This window comes from Camelus dromedarius, chromosome 3 (genome assembly GCF_036321535.1).
Source record: "Camelus dromedarius isolate mCamDro1 chromosome 3, mCamDro1.pat, whole genome shotgun sequence".
Taxonomy (NCBI): Eukaryota; Metazoa; Chordata; class Mammalia; order Artiodactyla; family Camelidae; genus Camelus; species Camelus dromedarius.
In genome coordinates this window covers 73,401,221-73,425,641 of record NC_087438.1, presented here as the reverse complement: position 1 = coordinate 73,425,641, position 24,421 = coordinate 73,401,221, and the positions used below count along the sequence as shown (strand labels likewise).

Here is a 24,421-nt window from a genome sequence, read left to right as displayed (position 1 = left end):
AGAGAGACTGTTGACTCTTAACCTCACTTCTGTTCTTGTTATTTCGTTTGAATTCTGAGACTCAAGTCATGATTCAGTTTATCCAGACAGGTGAAATACAGAGAGAGATATTAATAATGGTTTTAAATTTATAATAAAAACGGTATTTGGCTGTGGAATGTCACGAGGTCAACACTGAAGACTGAGGCACACACACAGTCTGCATGTTGACTTTCTAGCTCACATCCCACCTTCAGCTGTCACTTTTGCTATCAGTAGCCCCGAAGTGTGCCTTTTATCCAACCCTCCAGGGAGCCTCTGGGTCATCAAAAACAATCAAGTGTATAATTCATTTGGGGTAGTTGTGTTGATTACAAAGAACTAGTTGCTGTGCTGAATTTTATTCTTCTTAATCAACTAAAATGACCCTTTTATAATATACATGACATTCTGAACCAGTCTCCTGCCAAATGTTGATAAATGTATACAGTGTGTTCTTGCCATAAAAGAGTATATATAGACTATTACATATTGTGTGGAACATTGGCCTGAGTAACTGTTGCAACCCAGTGGAGAACAAGGGCCATCACTCGATGCATATGAGGTGTTTCCTGGCACTTGAGACTTGTATTGTGAGAACACAGGCAAGGCAGTAATCATTTTACTCCAACACAGTCACTTTTCTAAGTGTGGTAGCCATGCATGCTTTTACATTGTAAACCACTGTGATAATTTAGTAGAGATTGTGTTGTAATTATTGTTGGCTTGTTGGTATGCAGCCAGAAATTCTTACAGTTCATAATATGCAGTGGTTTCAGAGAGGTAGAGAACCATGGAGAGAATGGACGGAATTAAAGATAAAGAATAAAGAGGACACATTTACAAGAACATTTCCCAAGAAATGGACAAGTGTGGTAAAGCAGTGGTGAGCTACCCATGACATTTGTAAATATTGGCATGTGGAATCACTCTTCTTAGAGGTGAATTTGCTCACTTAATATGAGCTAAAGTTCAGGAAGCAGTTTCCTGATGGTAAAAAAATCCTTTTATGTGAATGGCTACTGAGCCTAACAGTACTTCTTTATCCCGTGAAAGTCTGGAATGAAGGTCATGAGTCAGGGAGCTAACCCTGGGATCTGAGGCTTCTTCTAAACGCTGATGCACCCTTCAGTTTTCTGGGCAGGAGTTTTGGATCACCCTAGTGGGGAGGAGAGCAGGGCTGAAGCCCTTGCAGCAGCAGGCTTTCCTAGAAGATCACTGTAAACAGGATGGGGGGATTACAACCGGGAAAGCTTTGAGCCATCATGGTTAGGGGGAAAGAGTATATGCTTCAGAATCATATCAGACTGGGGTTAAAAATCCTGACTCTGCTGCTTATTTCCTGTAGGAAAACAGTTGAACTGAGAGGGTAACAATTTCTCTGAATGTCATTTCCTCATTGATGAAATGAAACTAATTATAACTACCCAAGAAGGATTTTATGCAGCAGTATATATAAAGCCATAGCATAGCAGATCCTGGACTTGGCAGATATTTGTTGCATCAGTGAAGGAAGGAGAGAACTGAAACCCCACCAAAAATGAGAATTGATGGGGAGGGATAGCTTCGTGGTAGAGTATGTGCCTAGGAAGCACAAGGTCCTGGGTTCAATCCCCAGTGCCTCCATATAAATAAATAAATAAAAACCTAATTACCTCCTCCCCTAAAAATGTATACAGTGCTATATGTCAATTATATCTCAATAAAATTGGAAGGAAAAGAGTTTTTAAATGAGAATCATCCCTCTGGGGGAATATACAGCAGACCTAAGAACCTGACTTTAGTAATTAAATCTCAGTTCTGAGGTGAGACTGCTTGAGTCTGAATTCTGCCTCCACCTTTTACTAGTCGTGTAACATGGGGCACGTCGCTTGACTTCTTAATCTCAATTTCCTCATCTTTATCCGGGGGTACTAAGAGTGTCCTGTGGGACTGAGATGGAGATTAAATTGAGGTAATGAATGTAATATAAGAACCACTCAATAATATTAGCCATATATATGTACGTCTTCACAGTAAGGCCAGAAAAGAATGGTTCAGTGCTACTTTGTAGCCAGGGAGCATAATTTGGGATAGTCTTAGAATATCTAACCCTGAACCTTTCTTTGGATTGTCCTTGGCTACACTATACAGACACCTTTTATGAGCTCCAATTCATCATTGTTTTTACGTTTACACTGTCCAGGCTTTGAAATGTACATTAGTAAACTTACTCAAATTAAATATCTGAAACAGAGTGTAAGTTGATTCTCCAGTAAATCATCACTATTTGTCATATGGATAGAAGGGTATAAGTACTAATTGCTAGTGCAATCTGATGTTTTAAAATCGGCTCCTCAGTGATCCATTTACCACCACACACAGTAAAGCATCACCAGAAAAGGTAACTAACTAGCCAACACAGTGTAAAACGGGTCTTCAGGCTCCTGGTTTGCTTTATTAAAATTACAGCAACATTAACAGGGATAAAAGTAGAGGTGCCAAAAACTATGACAGTTCGTAAAATAAAGCAATAACAGAACGGGACCGGACAGCGGCAGTTTTTTTATTTTCACTTTTAAGCAGCATCATGTGCTGGAAGGAGCTAAAATGAGTGACATTTGGGAAAAGGAAAAACTTCCCCCTTGAATGTCTTTAAAATCTATAATAATAATATAATAATACAAAGTGCATCTGGGCACTGGCTTCTGCTGCAGTCCTTGTCTGGCTCTCATCCAGAGCTGTCAGCCCCTCCGAGTGCCGATGATTCATACCCCAGCACCCTTTTATCTGAACGTCGCAGTGTCTTTTCTTTGTACTTTGGCAGCGATGTTACCTTGATGTTCAGAAATCTTTTAAAAGCAACACAGGCTTTCCTTGCATCTTGACAAATCGTTGTCTGCCAGTAATGAACAAAAAGCAAACCCGATTTCGTGATCATTGTAAATAGAGAAAATAAATACTTCCAAGGGTTTTTTGTTTTTACAAATGGTTATATATTTTGAGATCCTCAAAGTGAAAAGTGATCTGATCATCTTTTGTTATTTCTCTTGCATAAATCAGCACGCAGCTTTTGAAAAGCACGGGGCAAGTGGAATTTCTGGGGATCATTTGCTATTTGAGGATAGAATTTAGGATTTTTATGTGATTTCCTTTCTTCTGAGATTTCTAAAAAGGGAAACATAGGGATTATTTTTATTTCTGTTGTAGGCTCTTACTGCTGTTGTTTAAAAATTAATATCTTGTTAATTACTAATTTTAATTTTAAGTGCTTTACTGTATCCTGATCACAGTAACAGTGCTTTACAGGCATGTATATTTTTTTATACATTTCCTCCTCTGAGGCTTGAAGCAGCCGTGTGAGGTCGGCAAGGAAGATTCTCATTATCATTCCACTTTACATCTTAGGAAACTGAGGCTCAGGAGACTTATGACTCTCCTACTCAACCAGCAGCAGATCGAGTCCTTAAATCTAGGTCTACTCTGTCAAAATCAGTAGTACTTCCACTGTTATCATGGTTTATTTCAGAAGGGAGTCTTGGCTTGGTCAATGAATATTTAGTATCCAGAGCAAAAGCAGTAGCACTTCTTCTGCTGGGCTGATTATTGGTCACAACCTGTCAGAGGTCTTTGTGATGTTTGGGTGCTACATTTTAAGGGGAACTAGGAAACTAGAATGATGAGGAGAGCCTGACACTGTACCAGAAATAACCAAAGGGAATCAGGATTTTCAAGTCTGGAGAAAGGAGGCTACCAAGAGACACAGCTGACATGTCCACATGTTTTATGGGCTACCTGGTAGAAGAGGAATTAGATTTGCTCTTTGTAATTTGAAGCAGCAGAAGTAGGATCACTGGATGGGAATTACACAGAAGCAGATTGATGCTCGGTATAAGAAGAAACTTGCTAACATTTAGAGATGTCCAAAAATGGAATAGACTAGCTCACTGTCACTGGGAAGTGTTCTCGCTGAGGCTGTCTGACTTGAAAATTATATGACTTTATGGGCGTCGTATTTCAGCACTAACATAGTTTTATCTTGACCTTTCTAAGGACTCAGAAGAATTTCCTCACCAGCTAAAAACAAAGGGATTTTGTCAGCTTTTCCACCCTGATTTTAGAAAGTTGTGTATGTAACAATTCCTGTTTCACACATCACTGGGTCCTGGGAAAAACTGTTCTGTGGACAGGGGAAAAAGCACATTAGTTAAAACAAATAAGCAAAACTTTCTGTCAGATAAGCATTGAAGCAGTGTGGTGTGTGCATGTGCATGTGCCTACATTTTCACTATTTCAGGATGCAGTGGCCACGGTTTTGCAATTTTCACCTGGCCTGTTACTTCCCTTACTCATCCGTCCATCCTTAGAACACAACGTATGAAATTGAAAGAAATGGAGAGGAAAGTCATTCTACTTGGAAGGTTTCAGTTTTCTTAATATGGAGAGGGATAGGGCAGCAAAACAGAGATTGGTTAAAAGGAGTTTGTGACAAAAGCAGACGCGCTAAGGGAAATGCCTAACTAGGATCTGAAGTCTCTGTCCCAGGTCTAGCTCAGTGGCTCAGTGCTTCATCATTCTGCCTTTCGGTTTTATCTTCCTCTCAAGTGGAAGTGTTGTTCTAGGAATTTTCTTTCTGACTTTCAAATTTTATGATTCTAATTCTCTCCGTTTTATGATTCTAATTATCCACATTTGCATTGGAAATTAAGAATAGTCTCAATTATAACAAAAACAATTCATGTATTCTTTAAATTTCTTACTCATTTATTCAAAAGCATGATTAACTGAAACACTGATTTAGAAATACGAAGACTTTGCTTCAGTATGTGTGATTTTAAGGACAAAAGGAAAACAATGAATCGGTACCTTCAGTACTTAAAATGAAAGGGAAATGCTCCATTGACAGGGTATTTTGAAGCAAATATAATAGAATTCCTCTGAAAATGGCTTGTTACTTAGATTTGGAACAGCAACATTTCAAACCATGCCTCAAATCATGTGGCATGAAATAAAAACTTACTATAATAAATCCTTAGCTCGAGCACTATTAAAGGGCTCAACCACTGATTCCAAGCAGGAAACCTTTCCTGTATGAATTATCCCATCTTCTTCTCCCAACAGATTCCAGAGGGGTGACTACCACATTGACGTGTGTATCAACGACTACCTGGATGTGTTCTGCCCTCACTATGAGGACTCTGTCCCGGAAGATAAGACTGAGCGGTATGTCCTCTACATGGTGAACTTTGATGGCTACAGTGCCTGCGACCACACTTCCAAAGGGTTCAAGAGATGGGAATGTAACCGGCCTCACTCTCCAAATGGACCACTCAAGTTCTCTGAAAAATTCCAGCTCTTCACCCCGTTTTCTCTAGGATTTGAATTCAGGCCAGGCCGGGAGTATTTCTACATCTGTGAGTATACAGAGATTTATCACGTTGTAGGGCAGCTGCAAAAACCCAGGCTAATTTTTTAGCCATGTTTCAGTGACTTGCAGAGAGCTGGACTCTGCATTACAGATGTCTCCTTGTAAATGCGTACACCGGGATCCCTAGATACATTAGCTAAGAATTGAGAGCACAAATTAGATTAAAGACACAGCGCCTCTCCCCGTATGAAATTGCATGTCAGCCTGTTCAGTGAACCACTGCTGACTTGTATTTCTTTTATATGAAAATTGCTAAGACTTCTCCAAAGCTCAGGAAAAGAAAAAGATTCCTGAAAGAAAAATTAGAGGAAATAATTAAATTTTCATAGCTTGGAGTCACTGGATTTCTTATTCAGGTGTCAGCAATATCCTTTGAATCACCCACATTTCCAGTGGAGAAAACCGAAACTCCTGCAAGTGTCAGCGTGCTGATGATAAACACTCTCTTTGCACCAAGGAGAAAAGACAATTATTAAGAGCAGCTGTGTCTTTAAACAGGAAGGAGCGTGAAGAAGCATCTAGAAAGGGTTCCCAGGGAGATAGTGTAAGTGAGTTTCCCACCTGTGAACTTACCGCTAAGTGACTCTGTCCTGAGAGAGCTCTAAAACTTTCTCCGCTGACCCCTGCGTGAATCCCATCACCGTGGCCTTGTTTTTTCTCTGTCATGAACGCTTCTTAAGGCATCGTACTGGTCATATATCCCAGGTAAACGCTTCTCAAACTTGAGCGTGCGTGTCACCTGGGGGTCTTCTTAATGTAAGTTCTGATTCGGGGCTCTGCGGTGGGGCTCGGGATGTGTATTAAAGTCTCTTGGGTGAAGCGGCTCCTCCTGCTGGTCTGTGGACCACACTCGAGTTAGCAGGGCATTAGGAAGCACCTAATTTAGGCAGCTCGCTGTGTATCTAGACTTTCCTTTAACTAGTGTCAGATATTTAAACTGACCTTTTCCACATGTTTTCATTGTTGGCTGAAGGAGTTAAAATGTTAAAAATGCTTCGTTCGAAAGTACATTTACTGACAGGCTTATTGTGACTCAGAAATTTGGAGGATGCAAGATGCAAAGACACTCCTGTCCTCAAAGAGTGGCCATCGGGTGGGGAGCAGACATGTAAATAGGCGATGAAGGTGGAAGCAGACAGTTGCTGAGTGCGGGGGACGGGGAAGTGGGGGCGGTGGCACCTGATGTGGAAGAACCTGGAGGGGTGGCCACACCAGTGCCCGAGGCGGGTCAGGAGGGGCTCCCAGCGAGCCGAGCGCTGGCCTGTCACCCCTGCTTGCCCAGCAGACCAGGCAAAGGACGGTCTTGGTTTTCTGACTCACTTCTTCAATCCCAGTGTCCCCACCCACTCCTAACCTACATGTGTCCCTCTACAAGGATTTGTAGCTCCTCTTCTCTAGAAAACAGAGCTCCTTAATAACCTGGATTTCCCCATCACAAGAGCACTCTCACTGGTATCAGAACTGAGTTTAAAAAGGAAATTGAACAGTACCAGTTTTATTATCTCAGTACATATTTCAGTCGTTAGTCATGAGAAAACATATAAAAGTCTTGATAGTATCTCACATTTGATCCATAAAATAAGAAGAGGAATATTGAGTCCCACGGATGGAGGGAAAACACTAGCATACAGTGAATTCACACTTTCTCAGGCAACAGGCTCTTGCCGTTGGCTGATTTTTTTCACTTTGTGAAAGAATCTCATTCAGAAAAAGGAAAGAGGAAGACTTCAGTTGTGGGACCGACACTCATTAAGTGTCTGAAGTATCATCCTGTTGAGAGGAAATGATGGCCAGCTTGAGAATTTCCATTATTGGTTTCTCAGATTAAAAAACAACAACAAAAGCAAAAAGCCAACATGAACAGAGAGCACTAAGATGGGAAACACACACTCACCAGCTAGCTGGTTGATTGCATGATTATTAGGAATTATAGAGTCCATTGAGGTTCATAAGCAAGATACTATTATTCAGATGTACCCACAGTGCTTATGACTGGTTTTCCCTCATTTGTGGTTAAATTCAATATTTCACTAAAAATCATTATGTGTCTTCTATAACATTCATTTAACGGAGTCATTTAACTGTCAAGGGCTCCTGTCAAAGTAATTGTTCCAAAATGCTTCAAAATATCAAGAGCTTTTTGCTGTTCAGCTGAGTTTAACCTGAATCTTTTTTTTTTAATGAAAAAGGTAAAATAGCACAGAATTAGCAGCAAAAAGACATTCATTTACAAGAAGCGCCGTGGCCTGGTAGTTGGTTAAATTGAATTTTCAACCAGGTTTTAGAACCACAAGCACATCCTTTGCTGTCTATTCAGTAGGGAAAGGGTTTCCTCTCTTCCTTTTGCCACTGAGAGTAGGGGTGGCAGAGCGAACATGGGCGTCTCTCACACAGTAGACTGTGGTCATAATTAAACTAGAGGATTCTTAGGGGAGAACTGGCCCTCAGTTGAATTTTCCTCTCTCTTAATATGCGTGGAATGAACAAGATGATTGGAAAATGGCTCTTTTCACCCTTATTACGTTACCAGGCACTCTACTGCTGATCTCAGGACCAAGTCTTACTGCCCACTCGTCAATTTTATGGAATGTCCTTACTAGGCCAGGGGAATATTTCAGCTCCTCAAGGCCCTTAAAAGCTCTTCCAAGGTTTCCAAGAGAAAAATGAAAGCTGTAGCCTTTTGGCAATCCTGCTTTAGTCCTGCTGGAGGAAGGCTTAAGTTTAGTGGTGGCTATAGGGGACCAAAATGATACAAACTAGGATTTGGGAGAAGGGAAGAGGAGCGTTTCATAACAGGAAATCCACCTCGTCACTCAGACTCAGGACCCAAACCAGAGTATTCTTACCAAGTTCTGCTTATCTTCAGCAAGATGTATTTCCTTTTTAATTCCCCACATTACACAGAATTTAAAAAAAAAAATACAGTTGTTGGATAGATCTTGTATGAAGTTTCTTTCCTGTTTACTTTAAAAATAAAGTACCCTCCTCTGTCTAGGTTCTCTGTTCCAAGCGAGACGCTAGGCCACGTGGTCGTCTCCTTGGGAACAGGCGGTGTATTAAGCTGTTCTCATCGCTGATTGTTGCTTAGGCAGACTCAGCCCATCCCCTCAATCTGACAAACACTGTTTTTAAACTACAGGAGTTATAACTATAGAAGTTATGTTGGTAAGAGATTGGCACCCGGAAGGTCGGTTTTTCTGTCGGTGATAGGTCTGCAGAACTGTGCGTCAGTAGATTTTGGCCGTTGTCAGGTATGTAGACTTCCCAGGGCAAAGAGTTATTTAAGAAACTTCAAAAATAATCACTTTAGGAATGGTTCTCATAAACACTAACCTAATGAGGACATGTGTGAAAGAAGTTTCATGTTGTTATTTTTAAATCAGAAGATGCAAAGGGGGAAAAATAAGGGCGCAGTAAGTTATTTTTGTTAAGTCAGTAGAAACGCTGATACTGAATGTCCTGTTTTGTAAAGTAAGGAAAACTTGAGTCGTGGGCCCTTCTCTTAACTAGCTGTAAGGATCTCGGGTACATCATTTAATCTCTCTGGATGTCTCATTCCACACCTGTGAAATAATGAGGTTGCAGTAGATGATTTCAGACTGCCGTGGAGTTTCAGTGTCCCAGCTTGATTGTATGTTGTCGTGGGCTCTGCACACCAGGGTGAGAGCCACGTCTGTAAAACGGCCCAGCCCAGTGCCTTACTGAGTAGATGTTCAACAAACGCCAGTTAAGAGGATATTTTGGGGAAAAACGCAGAGTGGAGCAGCGAATTAGAGTTACTGAACTAGTTCTATCTTGGCCACCTGATCCAAGCACCATCGTCCGGTCGTGACGAGTGCAGCGGGCTCCTGTCTGTTTCTGCCTCCTGTCTCTGCTTTGTCAAAGCCCTCCTGTCTCAAGACAAAAAGCCCAGGTCTCTAACCTGGCAATCACGGCCCTCCTCGGCGGGTCCTCTTCTCTTCCCCACCCTCGGCCTCCTGGGCTTCTTGTCCTAACACCCTCTGCCTGCTGTCTCTGCTCCCTCCATCCTGCCTGCCTTGGTGCTCACATCTGCCCAGCGCCCCCTGACATCAAGGCCTTGGTCCTTCGTCTTCTCTCTGCCTGGGGTTGTCGCTGGCCCAGGCACTCTTGTCCCTAGCTCTCACTTGCTTTAGTTTGTGCCCCAAACTGTCTTTATCCGAGAGGCTGTTGTGCCCTCCCTGTATAAACACAGCGTCTGTATCGTCTCTGCACTCTTGCTCTGCTTTCTTTTCCCTCAAGTGCTTATCACCCCTGACGTTACTCATTTGTGCTTGCTTGTTCACGAATTTCTGCTCCCTGCCCTGTATAATGTTACTTGGCACATAGTAAATGTTCAATAAATAAGACTCACTAGTGTTTACATAGTACTTACTCTGTTCCAGGCACTGTTCTAAATTCTAAATTCCTACAGTTCTCAAAACAGCACAGTCAGGTACTGTTCTTAGTTGCCATTTTATAGGCAAAGAAACTGAGGCACAGAAAAGATAGGTAACTAGAAAAAAGTTCACACAGATGAGAAATAACTGATTGGAGAAGAAGTTAAGTGAGTAACCAACTGAAAGGAAGTGAAGAGGTAAAGTCCTAGGTCTTATATGCTTAAAAGGGAAAAGCATACTTTATTTTGTATTTAAAAAAGAAAAGAATGGAAACAATTAACACTACTGTTTAGAGGATATTATTTTATAAACTTTACTGGAACCCCAAATCGGGTAGTAGCAAGATACATGTTAAACGCGTTTATGCATTTTCAGCTCTCCAAAGCAGACTTTTCAATTTCCAAAAGGTTTTTCAACTGTATCCTCCCAGATGATTGACCCTTTTAATTCAGTAACTTCAGAAGCCAGAAAAGTTGAATTTTCAAAGAGATTCTTCTTAAATCCACTGCATATTCAGCATCCAGACTGAATAGTGATTGAACACCTAATTCAGGAAATGAGTTTTAATGAGAGGCCGACAATAAGGAAGACAAATGTCATTTTCTGAAAATCATAATAAAAAGGTGGACAATTCTAGCATTTGCCACATCTAAGGTATAGCTGATTTTTTTTGAAAGAAGATAGAGTAAAGACAGTTTACAGTTGCAGCCCTCAGATGGAAACCAGCGCTTTCTGGGAGATTTTTAGGAAACACTCTTCCTAAGCTTATTGGCAAGTAAACTTGAATACACCTGGTGCTTTAGTGTTATTACCGCCCCCCCCCCCCCCATACTGATGTGCTGATGGAAGTATAGAGCTGGCAAATGTCCATTCCTTTGAAGTTAGAATCCTGAAATGTCATTAACGAAATGAACTTTCAGGGAGCTGAAGACTTCTGCTCCGTTCTTTTCAGCATGTGTATATATTAGAAGGAAAATCACAGGGACATGTTGTTACTGTGGGCATCATTCTTAAATCTGTAGTATCTCACTGCTGGAATGCATGTGGTTAACTGCTCATTCCCTGCTTTATATACTTTAATTAAAAGTTTACAATCTTAAGCTGTGAAGCAATTTTAATATGCTCTACACAGTTTTTAAAACTGACACAATAAGTGACATAAATTCTGAAGGGAAGTCTTACTGAAATGATCAAGGTCAGCTTCAGAAGTCATTTGATTGTACACGATAATTATTGACTCTCCTTTAAAAGGTGTAAGAGTATTCAGTAAATTCAGAGTATACTAACATAAAGAAAGTGCTTCACTTGCCAACTGGACATGTTCCAAAAGCTTATTTACAGGTGAGTTGTGTGGAATTCAGAGTGCAGTTTCTCACCGAAGTGTTTCTAAAATCAGCCCAATCCTCCATAATGTGGAAAATCTGCTTAACCATAATGTTGATTTAAAACTGTCTATTTTAAATGAAAAATAGTAGAAAACAGCCAGTAGAAGAGTTGTTGAATATTTGTTGAATGAATAAATACCGTATTAGTGAACCAAATAGAACAAAAAAGCAATTAAAAATTTTCTTGGATGCTGATGTTTGAGAAAAGCAGGTAAATGAGAAGCATCAGGTTTACTGCACCCACAGCAACAGGTGTCTAGTTTCTTGAGTGATGTGTTTTGATCATATGCTGGGGATTATATCACAGGAGAGGGGGATACATTACATCAAGGGAGAGAGTGGAACATGGTTGAAAAGAAAAAGGGAAAAAGGCATAGACTCTGGTGAATGCACCCTTGGACTCACATCCCTCTTCTGTACCCTTGATCGCTATGTGACTTTGGGTAACTTAATATCACTGAGCCCCCGCTTCCTTCATCTGTAAAATTGGTATATAATAATAGTTTACTATCAATCTTTACTCTTTCCAAGTCTCAATTAAAGACGTATTTTTCAAAGGACCAGTTGACTACCAAAATAATAACTTCAATAATTGACATCCAAAAAGTTCTGTACCCTTTGAAAAGTCGCAGCAACTTGAATAGCCCTGATTGATAGTTTAGTTTAAAAAAAAAAAAAAGCAAAACTCATAAATGCCTCGTAAAAATTCACATTTTAAGTCCATGCCCTACACTCTGAAGGGACATTATGCCAGGATTATATGCCTAAGGAAGTCTTCATCCCCCGTTAGATGTCTGGTTTTTCAGCAGCTTACTTTAGTAATCTACATTAAGAATTATTTTGGTCTTGACAGTTCACACGAAGCCGCCTTTTTTCTGAGTTGTTCCTATTGAAATAGAAGAGTGTCAAAACGGCACATTTATTAAAGCAGGAGGTAATCTTTTTCATCTTTCATAGTCTTTTACTCTTGCAGGGGAGGTGACCTGTAAGTGCAATGTACTTTCTTAAAATGAACAACTCAATATTTGCTTCAATGTGTCTGTGCATTTTGCTTTTATTATGGACAAATGTTTTTGATTCCCAGAGTCCTATTTTAGCATTAAATGTGCTAGCACATACTTCAGCTGAGATTCAAGGGGTTTATAATGGAAATTTCCAGGACGGTGGTCAAATATTAATTCACCTCCTGCATTTTTTGTAGGTATGTAGACTCGGAGCATGGTATTTCGTGAGGCATGCTTATATTAAGAGAGAAGGGAGTTTAAGGGCAGTGTTAGGAAGTTGACAAGTTTGAGTATTTTCTAGAGTAGAAAAGAATGAGTAGGACACAGACATCACATAGTGATTGCTCAGATATAGATACAGAGTGTATCTCAGTTTCTAAAATATAGGGGTTTCTTAAAATGTTGTGAAAAATTTTGAACATACAATGAAACAGGTTTTCTCCACTTAGACACTAGAAGTTTGGGATTTTATCAGACTTCTCTCTGAAAATAGTCATTCTCTTCCCTTTGTGTACTTCCAGTGGTCTTTAGTGAACCTGCAGGAATGCATCTTTTTATTTAAAGAATGAGTTGAGAGAATTGTGTCTGTTTCAGGTTGTCCCTAGCCATCTTTTAGGAAAGCTTGAATGGATTTCAAGGGCTCTTAAACGAAAGTTAAATAAAGGGGATGTTTAGGGACTTCAGGATATTTTTCTGTGTTAATTGTAAGTTTCTCATATGAAAACTGTTGTTTATTGCCGGGTACCCTGTTAGCCTTCTGAACAATATGCTCAGTGTCTGCTCAGGCACGGCTGCAGTGAGGATGCTTCAGCCAGCATGGTTCAGATAGTCTGAGTAAAATCAAAGGTGGAGGAGGCAATTAATAGGAGCAAAGGGTATTTAAAAACACCTTATTATTTTTAAAATTTTTGACAGTATCGTTTGATCAAGTGGCAGAATTTTAAAAGAAATGTATGCCCTAGTAAATGACTGAACTAAAGGATGAGGTACGGTTGAAAAGAATCAGATAAATTAATGCTGGGGTTCTGAAAAAGGAAACTGGGGCAAACATCACTGCTTAATAGATTTTGACTTTGGGAGCATTCTTAAAGTTCGCAAAGGGAGCCTTAAAAGCTGTTGAATAATTGGGGCTTGATGGCAATTCACAGTATCAGCCGTAAGAAACTGAAGGCTACTCTGCCCACTGATCGAATTTTTCAAAGGCTGTGACACTCAGATAGAAGTTCAAAAACAAAATAATTTTTATTTGTGTTCCTTTTAGGAATTGAAAATTCTGTTACGAGATTGAGGGGACATGTAGAGTTCTGACCTCCTGAGGGGGAGGAAGGAATTATGTCCCCTTTCGCTTCCTTGTAACGCCACTGAGATTAAATGCTGAAATGGAAAGGAATGAAAGGATTGTTCTTTTTATCCCTAAACGTCAAAAGTGGCCGCATCTCCGGGAGAAATGACACACCTGATTAATTGTGTAATTTCACAGGGAAGCAGTAATTCTCAGCCTTATAAACATGTAATGTACTAATTTGGTTTCAGAGTTAACTGAAAACAGTTTAATGAGCTGCTGCATCGGGTGTATGTGCAGTGTTACATAGAGCAGATGCCAGGAGAAATGGAAATAACATGCCAGTGACACTTGGAATAACAGTGTTTATACTTCATTGACTTCAGGTTGTCAGCATGCTATTCTCTGTGTTTCCCTTAGTAACTTATTAGGGCAACTGAACTCCAGCATGATGATGTCTAAGTGTCATTTATTGTAAATTACACAAGCATGCACACACCAAACGCATAGTCAATCTTGAGGGAAAAAAACAGAATTTCCTCATATAGATTACCAAAATATTTTCTGTGAGACGTGCACACAGAGTGAAAGGTGACCCTCTCAACACTGCATGCGGGAAGAACAGTATTTTGGCCTTTTATCAGAAAAAAAATACCGTTTCTGCAGATTTTCCCACTCATCTCTTCGTGCTCCATTTTAACAGAATGGTCGTGTAACTCTTGGTTTGAAAGTTGTCAGACAGCCTCACAGCAGGCTTATATTATCTACAGAGTTCTTTATGAGGAAATATAAATCACCACAAATGAGACTTTTCACAGCCAGAGATATGTAGAAATTTGTGTCACTGCTTTGCTGGCTTGCTAAAAAATATCTCTAGGCTCCAAAGCTCTCTCACAACTCATCCCCGCTCCCTACCCTTTTGGGAAGCAATTCTCAAAACTTGAGATTTATGGTCCAGAGAGCTGATAGTGGCTATAAAGTTTTCTATTTTCTCTTTTCTTTAATATTAATGCAGAGAATGAGGCATTATCATTCATTATTTTAGTTCATGAGTTTCCTGTGGGCTTGAAATATGGTTTCTGGGGATGTGGTTCACCTCCCTCTAACAGGGGAAATATGTGGACTTAGGCAACAAGCTTCTTTTCCTTCAAATATTTTTAGGGAGTTTGTAGAAAATCCACGTTAGGAACAGAACCTTAACATATGGGCTATATCCAGGTTCAGTTTTAAAATTTAAAGCTTTACAAAATACTAATTCATTCTGAGCCCCCAAAGTAAAATATCATGAATTGGAGAATAGCTAGCCAGTCTGTTATTGTTAGAAATTAGAATTATAACATCTTTTCATTTTACTGTTTTCAGAGATGCACGTATTTCCCTCTAGCTTGATCTACGTTAACATTAGATAAGTTTTAGTTTATAGTTAGCACTCCCTTTTGCCCTCGGGTCTTTAAAAATAAATACCGTCTCTGAATCATTAAGAAAGAATATATCTTGTTTTTAACTTAAACATACCCATTTTTTAGTCGATATCTGGTTCCTAATGTAAAATTGCTTTTTCTGATTTTTTTTTAACAAAAATGTTTCAAAGTTAACTTTTTATGTACATTATCACAGGGTCTGATCAAAATCTGAATTGATGAGGTTTCCTGTATGTTTTGCTTTCACAGTTTCAGTGGGTCCCCAACCTTGATTTCAGAACTTCTTGCTCTATTGTAGGCCTCATTGTTAAGGCAGAAATCTAAACAAGGAGAATGAAATAGAGGCGAAAAATATGAATAGGTAATTTTTAAAAACTCTTAATAGATTGCTTAAAGGTCTTGCTGTGTACACCAAGGGGAAGTTCAGCTCAGTCACTTTTGAGACCATGTAATGAATATTGCAGATATTTAAATGAAAAAAAAAGTAATTATTATTGTAAAAGTAGCCTTTTGCTAAAGGCTTACTCCTTCATGACTGATAACTGCTCCCCTGTCACTTGTGACAATCAAAATGGTAGTGAGTTAGCATTTACTGCAGGTTCACTGTGCGCCAGGCACCGTATCGAGCACTATATTTGTTTGAACTCGTTAAATCCTCATCTGTGAGGTAGGTACTCTTATTATCCCCATTGTGTAGATGAAGAAACTGAGGCTGAGAGGGGTTAAGTAACTTGCCTGAGATCATAGTTAGCGCCGGAGTCAGTATTTGAACCCATGCAGTTTGACTCCAAGTCTGTGCTCTTTTTTCACTTACATCATAATAAATATTTTAAAGGAGTTAAAAGGAGACAGATTTCAAGCTCCCTTGGCAAATGTTTATGTAAGTCCTGCGTACATTCTGGATCTAAAGGCGGACCCTGCTCTACAGAGGGCTGATGCGAGGTATAGAAGAATGTTTCACGTCAGCTTATCCTTGAGATTCACAGACGAGGAGGTGTGTGGAGTTTGAAAGCAAAGCAGAGCACTATTGATTGGTTGTGGGGTCGGCACATGACGACATAATAAAATGTGTCTTTGGCTCTCCCCACTTCAATTGTGATGAAGACATTTAATGATTAGCAAGACTATTGAAAGTATGCATCTCTTTGGTACCCTGAGTCATTTTTCGGAGGTTTAAATCTGATGAACAGAATCAATAGCACGGTGTGGACATTGGAGGATATTATGCAGAGCCTCGTGGCCGACTGTCTCAACATCGCAGCTGGTTAACGCGACGCGTTGGCAGTTCCCTGTTGCCTTGCCTTGTCCCGAAGCAGCACAGCCGCTGCAGTTGGTTTTTTCGTTATTAGTTGTACTTGCTGTTGCCATTGTGGTTATTTAAAATCCACCAGTTTTTCACAGACTTGGTTATTACACATTTTTGCAAATTCGAGAAAGAGGAGTAGAGATTCCACAAGAAGGGCCGCTCAGAGAACTGTGAACATTTGAAATCCTCAGAACCAGGCTGAGGAATCGCAGCAGCCGTGGGCAGCGCCCACACTCACACGGGGGTCCTGGCGCTGGTTCACGGGGGCGATGCCGGGGCTGGGGCGACCACCGGGCGGTCCTCCAGAGAGCAAGCTGCACGCAGCTCATGGGATTTCCTCTCACCCGCCTCCCTCCGCTGATAAGGGAATCAGAACAGCAGAGACTCTGGGATCAATGAAAAGGCAGATGTGACTGGAATGGAAAGTATTTGGAAAATAAAACTGGATAGATTGGGCTAGATTATGGAGGGCTGGTACGTCTGGTCTGAAGAATGTGGAACTTACCCAGTAGGCAGTAGGAGGGAGGAGTATGTTTCTGAAGGGGAAACTCATTTGGGCCTTACCATATGACTGCATTGAAATCACTGGTTTAGGCCTACAAGCAGGCAGGCTACGTAACTATAGCTCACAGATAGTGAGTGTGCAGTCATTTTCCACGTGTACATATGTTGTCTCATCCATACCTTATCTCAACTATATGTTAGGCACCATTATCGCTCCCATTTTACAGATGAGGAAACTGAAGCACAGACAGGTCAGATGACTTGTCTGAAAGCACACTCTCCATGGGTCATGGAGCCAGAGCTGAGCAAAGGCCTCATGACTCCAATGTGCATGCCCTTAGCTCTTTTCCATGTGTGGCAAGTAATGTTTGGAAGCTTATTCCATAAATAGTAGTGGTTCTTAGGAAGAAATTATTCTCGTCTCAGAGATATGCATACCCTTTGCTTGAATTTTTATTGTTTCTGTGTTCCCTTCAGCTTCCTTGCCATAGCTGCAGTTTTATTTTTTTTTTTCCTTGCACAGGCTTCTATGATGTTTTTATTAAGTGGAATTGCTAAATCAATAACATTTGCTGGATTATTAATTTAATCAAATAGCTGAATTTCTGGCCTCTTGATATGATGTGTGGGTTCATTATTAAAGTCCGTTTTAGAAGATTTATTATAGATATTTCCTAAAATATTTATATTAAAAATGCTTTACAAATCCATTTGTTAAAGTTTACTTGGGCTGTCAGTACTTGTATGTCATTAAATTTGTAGAAAATCTACAGTGGCTATAGCAGGCTCCATTTCAGTATTCTGTATTAGTTTCTCAACAGTCAGCCCTTCAGTACTCACCGAGCGGCGTTTACCCACCAGGTCGATGTAGCAGACACTGTAGATGCCAATAGAAAGTACTCGATGCAGTCTTTGTCCTCCAGGAGCTCACAGTCCCGTGGGAGAAAAATACATTCATGAAAATAGTAGCAAAAAATAAATAAGTCATAAGACCGACATTGTCCATTAAAAGAGAGCGAGAAAAGATTGCTTCAAGAGGAAGACACTCAAGGTGGGAAGTGCTGATTCAGATCCCAGGGCTTGACACTGTCTTGACTGTAGTCACCCATCTGCATAAGTGGGTGAAAACGCAGATTCTTGGAACCCACTTCCAGAAAGTCTAACTCATTAAATTGTATTAAGTTGTGGTAGGGTACTTCATTTTTAACAGGCTCTCCGTAAGTTTCCTTTGCAGGTGATATTCGTACCACACTCTGGAACATGGGCTTAGAGTGGGAGTCGATGGGTCTGAATTCAAGACATAGAAGCAGTGGGTACAGGAAGATTTGGGTGAGTGGCATAGAGCAGCGGCATCGGGGCTGAGCAAAGGCAGGCTTCGTCATGTGAGTGCTGGTTTTAAACTCTGATCAGACAAGGAACACACTAGTCCTAGTCTGAGATAAAGACTCAGATAAAGTAAGATTCTAGGAATCAGCTCACTCACCAGGGTCGTAACAAACTTTTCCTTCTGCCTCACAAAGCAAACTGTCTCATTGGCTTCATCCATACGTAAGATAGAATTTCACCAGGCCGATGCAGACAAAAACCAGGTAACCCTTTGGGTTTTTTTTGTGTTTCTTACACAATTGTAAAAAAAAATTTTGTTATGAAATGATTTCCCTTTACAAAGTGGTAAACTGTGTTAAGTGAGGATAAGAATCAGAAAGCCACATAAAAATAGAGAGGAAGCAGGCAAAGGTATAAATGATAAGAAATATTCATTTTGGACCAAGAATTTAGAAGGAAAATGTGTTCTTGAGGAGGAAGGAAAGAATAGTGAGAGTAGGTCCTCTAATATCCTACTTAGGTAACAGAGGTGGGGAGAGCACGTTGAAGAAGTGGGTGCCTATTGTCTGTGACCTTTGGTGCTTGTCAGTTTATGTTTTCTTCCCCGTCATGTTTAGGTAGAGTCTGATGAAAAAGGAGTCTCTAAATGGGGCCATGATTCGGTTTTGATTAAAGGTCAACAGTGATATGTATTTAATCACTATTTTCTTCTGATATATTGAGTTAAGCAGCAGTCACGTTTTTAACCATATACTGTATCCTGATTCTTAGAAAGTAAGACCATTATTTAATAGGTTCCTTTTAAAAATGTTATTAAGCTTAGAAAAATAGATGAGAATGAGGAGGCCTGGGTCTTGAGTTCATCACTTATGAGGTGCGTTAATTTGGGCAGGAGGCTTCAAGGCATGCCTCAAGTTTTCCATATATAAACGAATTAATGTGCTAGTTTAATAAATGGTATTCTTAATATTGATATTTGAAAGGCAATTAGTTACTTTCCGAGTTTCTGTCAAAATTAATGGTAGCTACCATGACAAGTTTTTATGGGCACTTTAAATTATACATTTACATGTGTCAAAAATAGTTCCTCTCATCAACTAGTTTGAAATACACTGGTGGTCAGAAATAGCTGACTGTCATTTACTCACAAGGGCATTTTTGTCTCACTCCTTGCAGAATCAAATATGACCAAAATGTATTCAATCAGCTCACTGTGGTTCATTTGGAATGTTCTGCGGGGGTGAAGATGCAGAAATGCTGGTCTGTCACTTAGAGAACCATTCCTTGGATCACATCCAAGTCTGCAGTGGTCAGTTGAATTCATTCAAAATATTTTCCAGGGCTAACAAGAAAATTGCTTTACCACTGGCAGGTTTTATGCACCTGTTTTTTTCCCCCATAGCGTCTCATACCTGAAAAATATGGAGAAATGTTCTTTTCCTAAATTGAAAAACTCAGCTGTAGTCTAAGTGAAATGGGATAAATTATCTTTTTCACAATTACCCATTAAAGGGAGAATTAGAATTAATATTAATCACAGATGTTTCATCAAGTTTTATTATCAACCAGATTGACTGCCAAAGTGCTTTCTGGAAGACATTTTCTCTCCCTCCCCCCACCTGCTACTGAGAACAAACTGTTATTATGGGTCCTTAGATAAAGATTAATGGTTTTGGCAATTCATTTGAGGAAATCTGTATTTTACTGTACATTCCACTCCAGCTGAAGGCGTCTGAGAAGAGCGTGGCTTGTCACCTGCTTGGTAAAATTATATAGTGAACACACAAGACAGTAGTATAATTCTTTCTGTCGTCAGAAACAGATTAATCAATAAGGAGCCCAAGGTTTATGTCACCTGACCTGTATTTTTAAAATTCTTGTTTATAGATAAAATAAGCAAAATGCCTGCCTGTATTTGAGCAGCTGTATTTTTACCTATCACCCTTGAATTTCACTTTTATGTCAGCTCGCTTCCTGGAAATTCATCACCAGCTGTGCGACCCTTATAATAATTCTGAACATTTGATAATGCCCCTCATCCATTTGCAAAGTACCCCACAGATGAGGTTCTCCACTTGTAAACAATTCTCATCAATTCTAGCTAACTTAAAAAAGAATTATTTCCCTACTAAAGAGATTATTTCAACTGAAGACCTCAGGATGGACATAAACCAAGGCAGTGCTGGGGATCTAGAACAAAGAAATAAGCAGACAATTAGAATTATCTCATCAAGACCCAACCATTGGATTTTCTTGACTCTAAGTTTTCTCCATTCATTGTGTTGCTCTTTGCAAATGTTAGTTTCTGACATCAAGTTTAAGTTTGGGAAATTCTGGGTTAAACAAAATTTTTTTTTTCTCTATGAGACTTCTTAGGGCCTTAAATTTGATACCATGAATTGTAACTCTCCAAAGAGTGATACAGTATGTATTGTTCACCAAACTAATTACACTTTGGAACCTTGTTTTCATTGGAGCATCTTGAGGGGCCTGGCTTCCATGGGATAAGGATACATTATTTACAAAATACCATTGAGCTTTAAAATACACTAAGTATATACTTCTCCTAGTCATGAAAAATGTGAGATACATTTAAATAGCATTTACCACCCAGCCCTGTGTATGTAGCTAACACAGCCAGCCTTGCTCTGTAGTGGAATCCACATCCTTGCCTCGAATCCTCTTTTAAGATGAACAACAAATACAGTTTAGTTGTTTCTTCCTTCAGGGATTCGTGTGTTTGTAGTGAATTATGCCACTTAAATTCCTCTGGTTGTTCCTATGAGAGCTGTTTTAAATTTTAAAAATAACCTTTGTCACTTTTCTGGAGTCTTATTTTAAATGTGGATCCAAAACATGAAAACAACACTTTGATTCGATCTGCTAAGTAGACCAGTATAATGCACGTTCACTTCGCAGTCCGCTGTGGGCTTTGTTTCTCCTGAGATAATACCCGTGCTTTTAGTCTGCCTCTCTCCTGTCCTGTGTTTTGTGGTTTGTTTTTTCTCTTTTTTTGAATTTCATTCCACTTTATGGACCATTTCACATGTTGTCTCGGAGGACTAGTTACCCCACCCAAATAGTTCTACTTATAAACATATTCTCAATTCCATCCCACGTCCTTTATCAAGTCCTTTGATGAAAATATTAAGACCTCAGGAATGACTAAGCTGAGGGCTGGAGGAAGGGAGGCACTCACTGATACGCCTTCAAGGTTGGTCCTGAACATTGATAATCCTATTTTTGCAGGGAATAACTAGCCACTTTTACACTCGCCAGTACACAGTAGTAATCTTGTCATCTACGAAAAGTCTTTTCCTCATGTTGCCAACGTAGCTGCTCCAGGCATCCTCCCTGCTGTACCCTTGTGGGTCCTTCTCCCCCAGGGACCTGTGTGGAAGGTGCCCCTGGTGCTGTGAGTCATTAAGTTCTGCTTGCTAGGCTGAAAGTGTCCCCAAATCCTCGATATCTTTGGAAGCTTTTCTAGGATACAGGTATATAGGTTCACTTCCTACACCGGTGATCCCAAAATGAAAGGTGCAGCACGGTGCCTACCTCCGTGAGTTCAGCTCCGAGGGTGAGCATGGAATATGCATTCAGTAAATGCTTTTTAACTGCCTTGTGTCTGGTACTCCCCTCAGACTAGTAAAAGTACCTAGATGGCCAAAAGGCCCCAATGGAACCTGCCCCCTTGGAAGCTTTTAATGTCTCTATGCCCAAGTTTTATGTAGAATTTAGCTCCTTGGATTAGATCCTTTGGTTCAGAGTTGATGCAAGCACCCATCCCATCCCATACAGAGCCTCCAGCCTCCATCTGTCAAGTCTTCCTTTAGAACCCTGATGACAGTTTCAAAGTTTGTACCATACTCTCGAAAATGTAGGGTCCTGAGGGCAGGCAGGGACTGTGTATCTTCTTTCTTATTGTAAACATAGTGGCACAGGGAAGGGAAGGATGGATGGATGAAGAATAACAATGTACCTCTGTGAGAGTTCAGGGGATTCACACAGAGCCCACCAAGGCTTTGACAGTGAGGATTCCTGCTTTGTAGAATGTGTGATCGGTGCAGGTTTTTTAAAAAACTAAGACATACCCTGAAAAGTATTTTTTAAATTCTGCTTTCTATTCTAGAGGAAGTGTTGAGCTGTATTGAGGTCAAAAGAAATAATTAATGTTGACTTTATCCCCTTGAGGAAACTCAGGTCTATATCATTTTAAACAAGCATGACATATGAAAACTAGGATTTTACAAAAGATAATGTTACAGAGTGATCATTCCATTGACAGAAATGGAATTCTTCTCAATAGCCCTTCAGCATTTTTTAAATGATTTCGATTTCCAAAAATCCAGTTTACCTGGACTTTTCGGGATCAAATTGGTTGCAAGGAGCAGAAGGAGTTGAAAACTTTGAAGAGACAGCTGTAGGAATGGGAGGAACATTTCTTTGAGAGCGGGATGAAATTCTAGATGCCCAATAATTGAGAGAAAACTTCATAAACCTCTTCCTTAGTAAGATGGTGGCAGAGCGGGAGGGGCGTGTGTGCTGGATGGCCGCGGCCGGGTTTGTGTAGCTGTCACGCGGGCTGCAGGCGCACACATTCATACAGTTTTGTGCTGTGCAGAGAGTAGGGGCTGCTGGCTACTTATGAGAAATAACAGTTCTGTAACTTCATTAGTTTTTCAAATTAGTATCGCAGACAGCTCCCACTTTTCACCACCGTGCTTTCTGGAAATAGAATCATAAAGCAGAGAGTTGTAAAGTGCCTCCCATTTTCCTCCAGGAGTAATATCTTAATTGAGACTGTGTCTCTGACCATATATTTGAGAAAAAATAAATCAGAACTATGATCAACTCTCTGTCAGAGGCAAAGATGCAGTAGCTGTAACCTTCCACATTTATTCAAAATAGTAAAAATTATACTCTTTTCTATAAAGGGGACATAAATGTATTATACACATTGATTTTACATGCCCTCTGAAGGATATGTTCAGCAAATAAAAAGTTCAACTAAACTATTTCATAAATTTTAGCAGAACTAGCTATACTATAAGTTCATTAAATATTTAATCCCTGATGATTTGGTTCTTTGTATGTAAGAGCTTTGGGGATGGTTGCTTTGCCCTAGTTATGTCCAAGGTAGTTTGAGTGAACGCTTTTTTCTCTTCTGATGAATGTTCCTGGGCCAGATCAGCCTGTTCAGTGTCCTCCTCCCAACCAAGATGGACTTTGGCGGGCTACCCGGCCTCTCTGAAATGCTAAAAGTAAAGCTCAGTTTCTTAAACGTGTAAAATGAGGCGACTGAACTAGTTGGTCCCCAAGGTCCATGACCTTGAGTTTTGTGATTCAGCGACTTGAGCTTGCTGGTGGATGTAAGGATGTAAAAGTGCTCAGTTTAGCTGTTGTGATGGTGGTGATGAGACTCGCTTCCAGGTCCGCGTCACCTCCTTATGCGCGTTCAGGCTAAGCAGGGCTGCCGCCACTCGGCACTGATCCAAATCCAAGCTACCAGCGGAGACCCACCCTCCTCCTTGGACTTGATACTAGGCTGATGTTTTGTTGTCACGCCCTCACCCTTCACAGGAGTGCCATGAAAAAAGCATCCATCAGGTTATTAGTAGAAGCTTTTTCAAAGGTACTTAAAAATCATTTTGCTTTGTACAGATATGTTTTAGTGCATCTTAATTGAATATGGAGGAAGAAACCCCACTCTCTCTTGAAAAATAAGCCACCTATTCACATGTATAGCAGCCTTAAGGGCCTGCTTACACTGCAGGAAGCTGACATGCCTACTCAGTGACTGGCTTTTTTATTCTACTTTTTCTACTCCAGACCTGATTTTGTGGGCATTTATAGTAGGTCAGTGAGCAGACAAGCATTTTTTGAGGGTGACCTTGTCTTTCATTTTGTCCTTTCTTTCCGTCCTTCATTCAACAAATATTAATTGAGTGCATATTGCTGACCAGATATATTTTAGACTCTGTGAATACAGTAGAGAAAAAACTTGGCAAAAGCTCTGCTTTAATAGAACCTACATTCTAATGACGAGCCAGGGGGTGGGGAGGGGGATAAACAAGCAAAGAAGTAAAGATGAAATATGTCAGGTAGTTGGTAAATGCTGTGATGAAAAAATAAAACAGAGTAAGGAGAATAGAGACCGTAAAGGTAGGGAAATCACTATTTCCCATATATTTAATATATAATATATTAAAATATATTTATAGAGGGTCATCTATATATAAGGTGATCAGTGTAATTTCATATTATGTAATGATATGTTTATATAATTATATAGGGGTGATAGAAAGTGAGTGATCAGGAAAGGCCTTTCTAATAGGTAACACCTGAGGAGGGACCTAAAAGAGTAGAGGAAG

At 40.1% G+C, this 24,421-nt stretch overlaps 1 protein-coding gene and 1 non-coding gene across 3 annotated transcripts in view; both read left to right on the top strand.

Moving 5' to 3' along the window:
* EFNA5 (ephrin A5) overlaps positions 1-24,421 on the top strand; it is a 266,647-nt gene that overhangs the window by 216,024 nt on the left and 26,202 nt on the right. For both annotated transcript variants that reach the window (XM_064482889.1, XM_010987537.3), the window contains exon 2: positions 5,119-5,411. In XM_064482889.1, coding sequence (XP_064338959.1) covers positions 5,119-5,411 — 293 coding nt within the window. The remainder of the gene's footprint in view (positions 1-5,118; positions 5,412-24,421) is intronic.
* TRNAP-AGG (transfer RNA proline (anticodon AGG)) lies at positions 1,573-1,644 on the top strand. Its single transcript has one exon. It is a non-coding gene; the product is annotated as a tRNA-Pro (tRNA).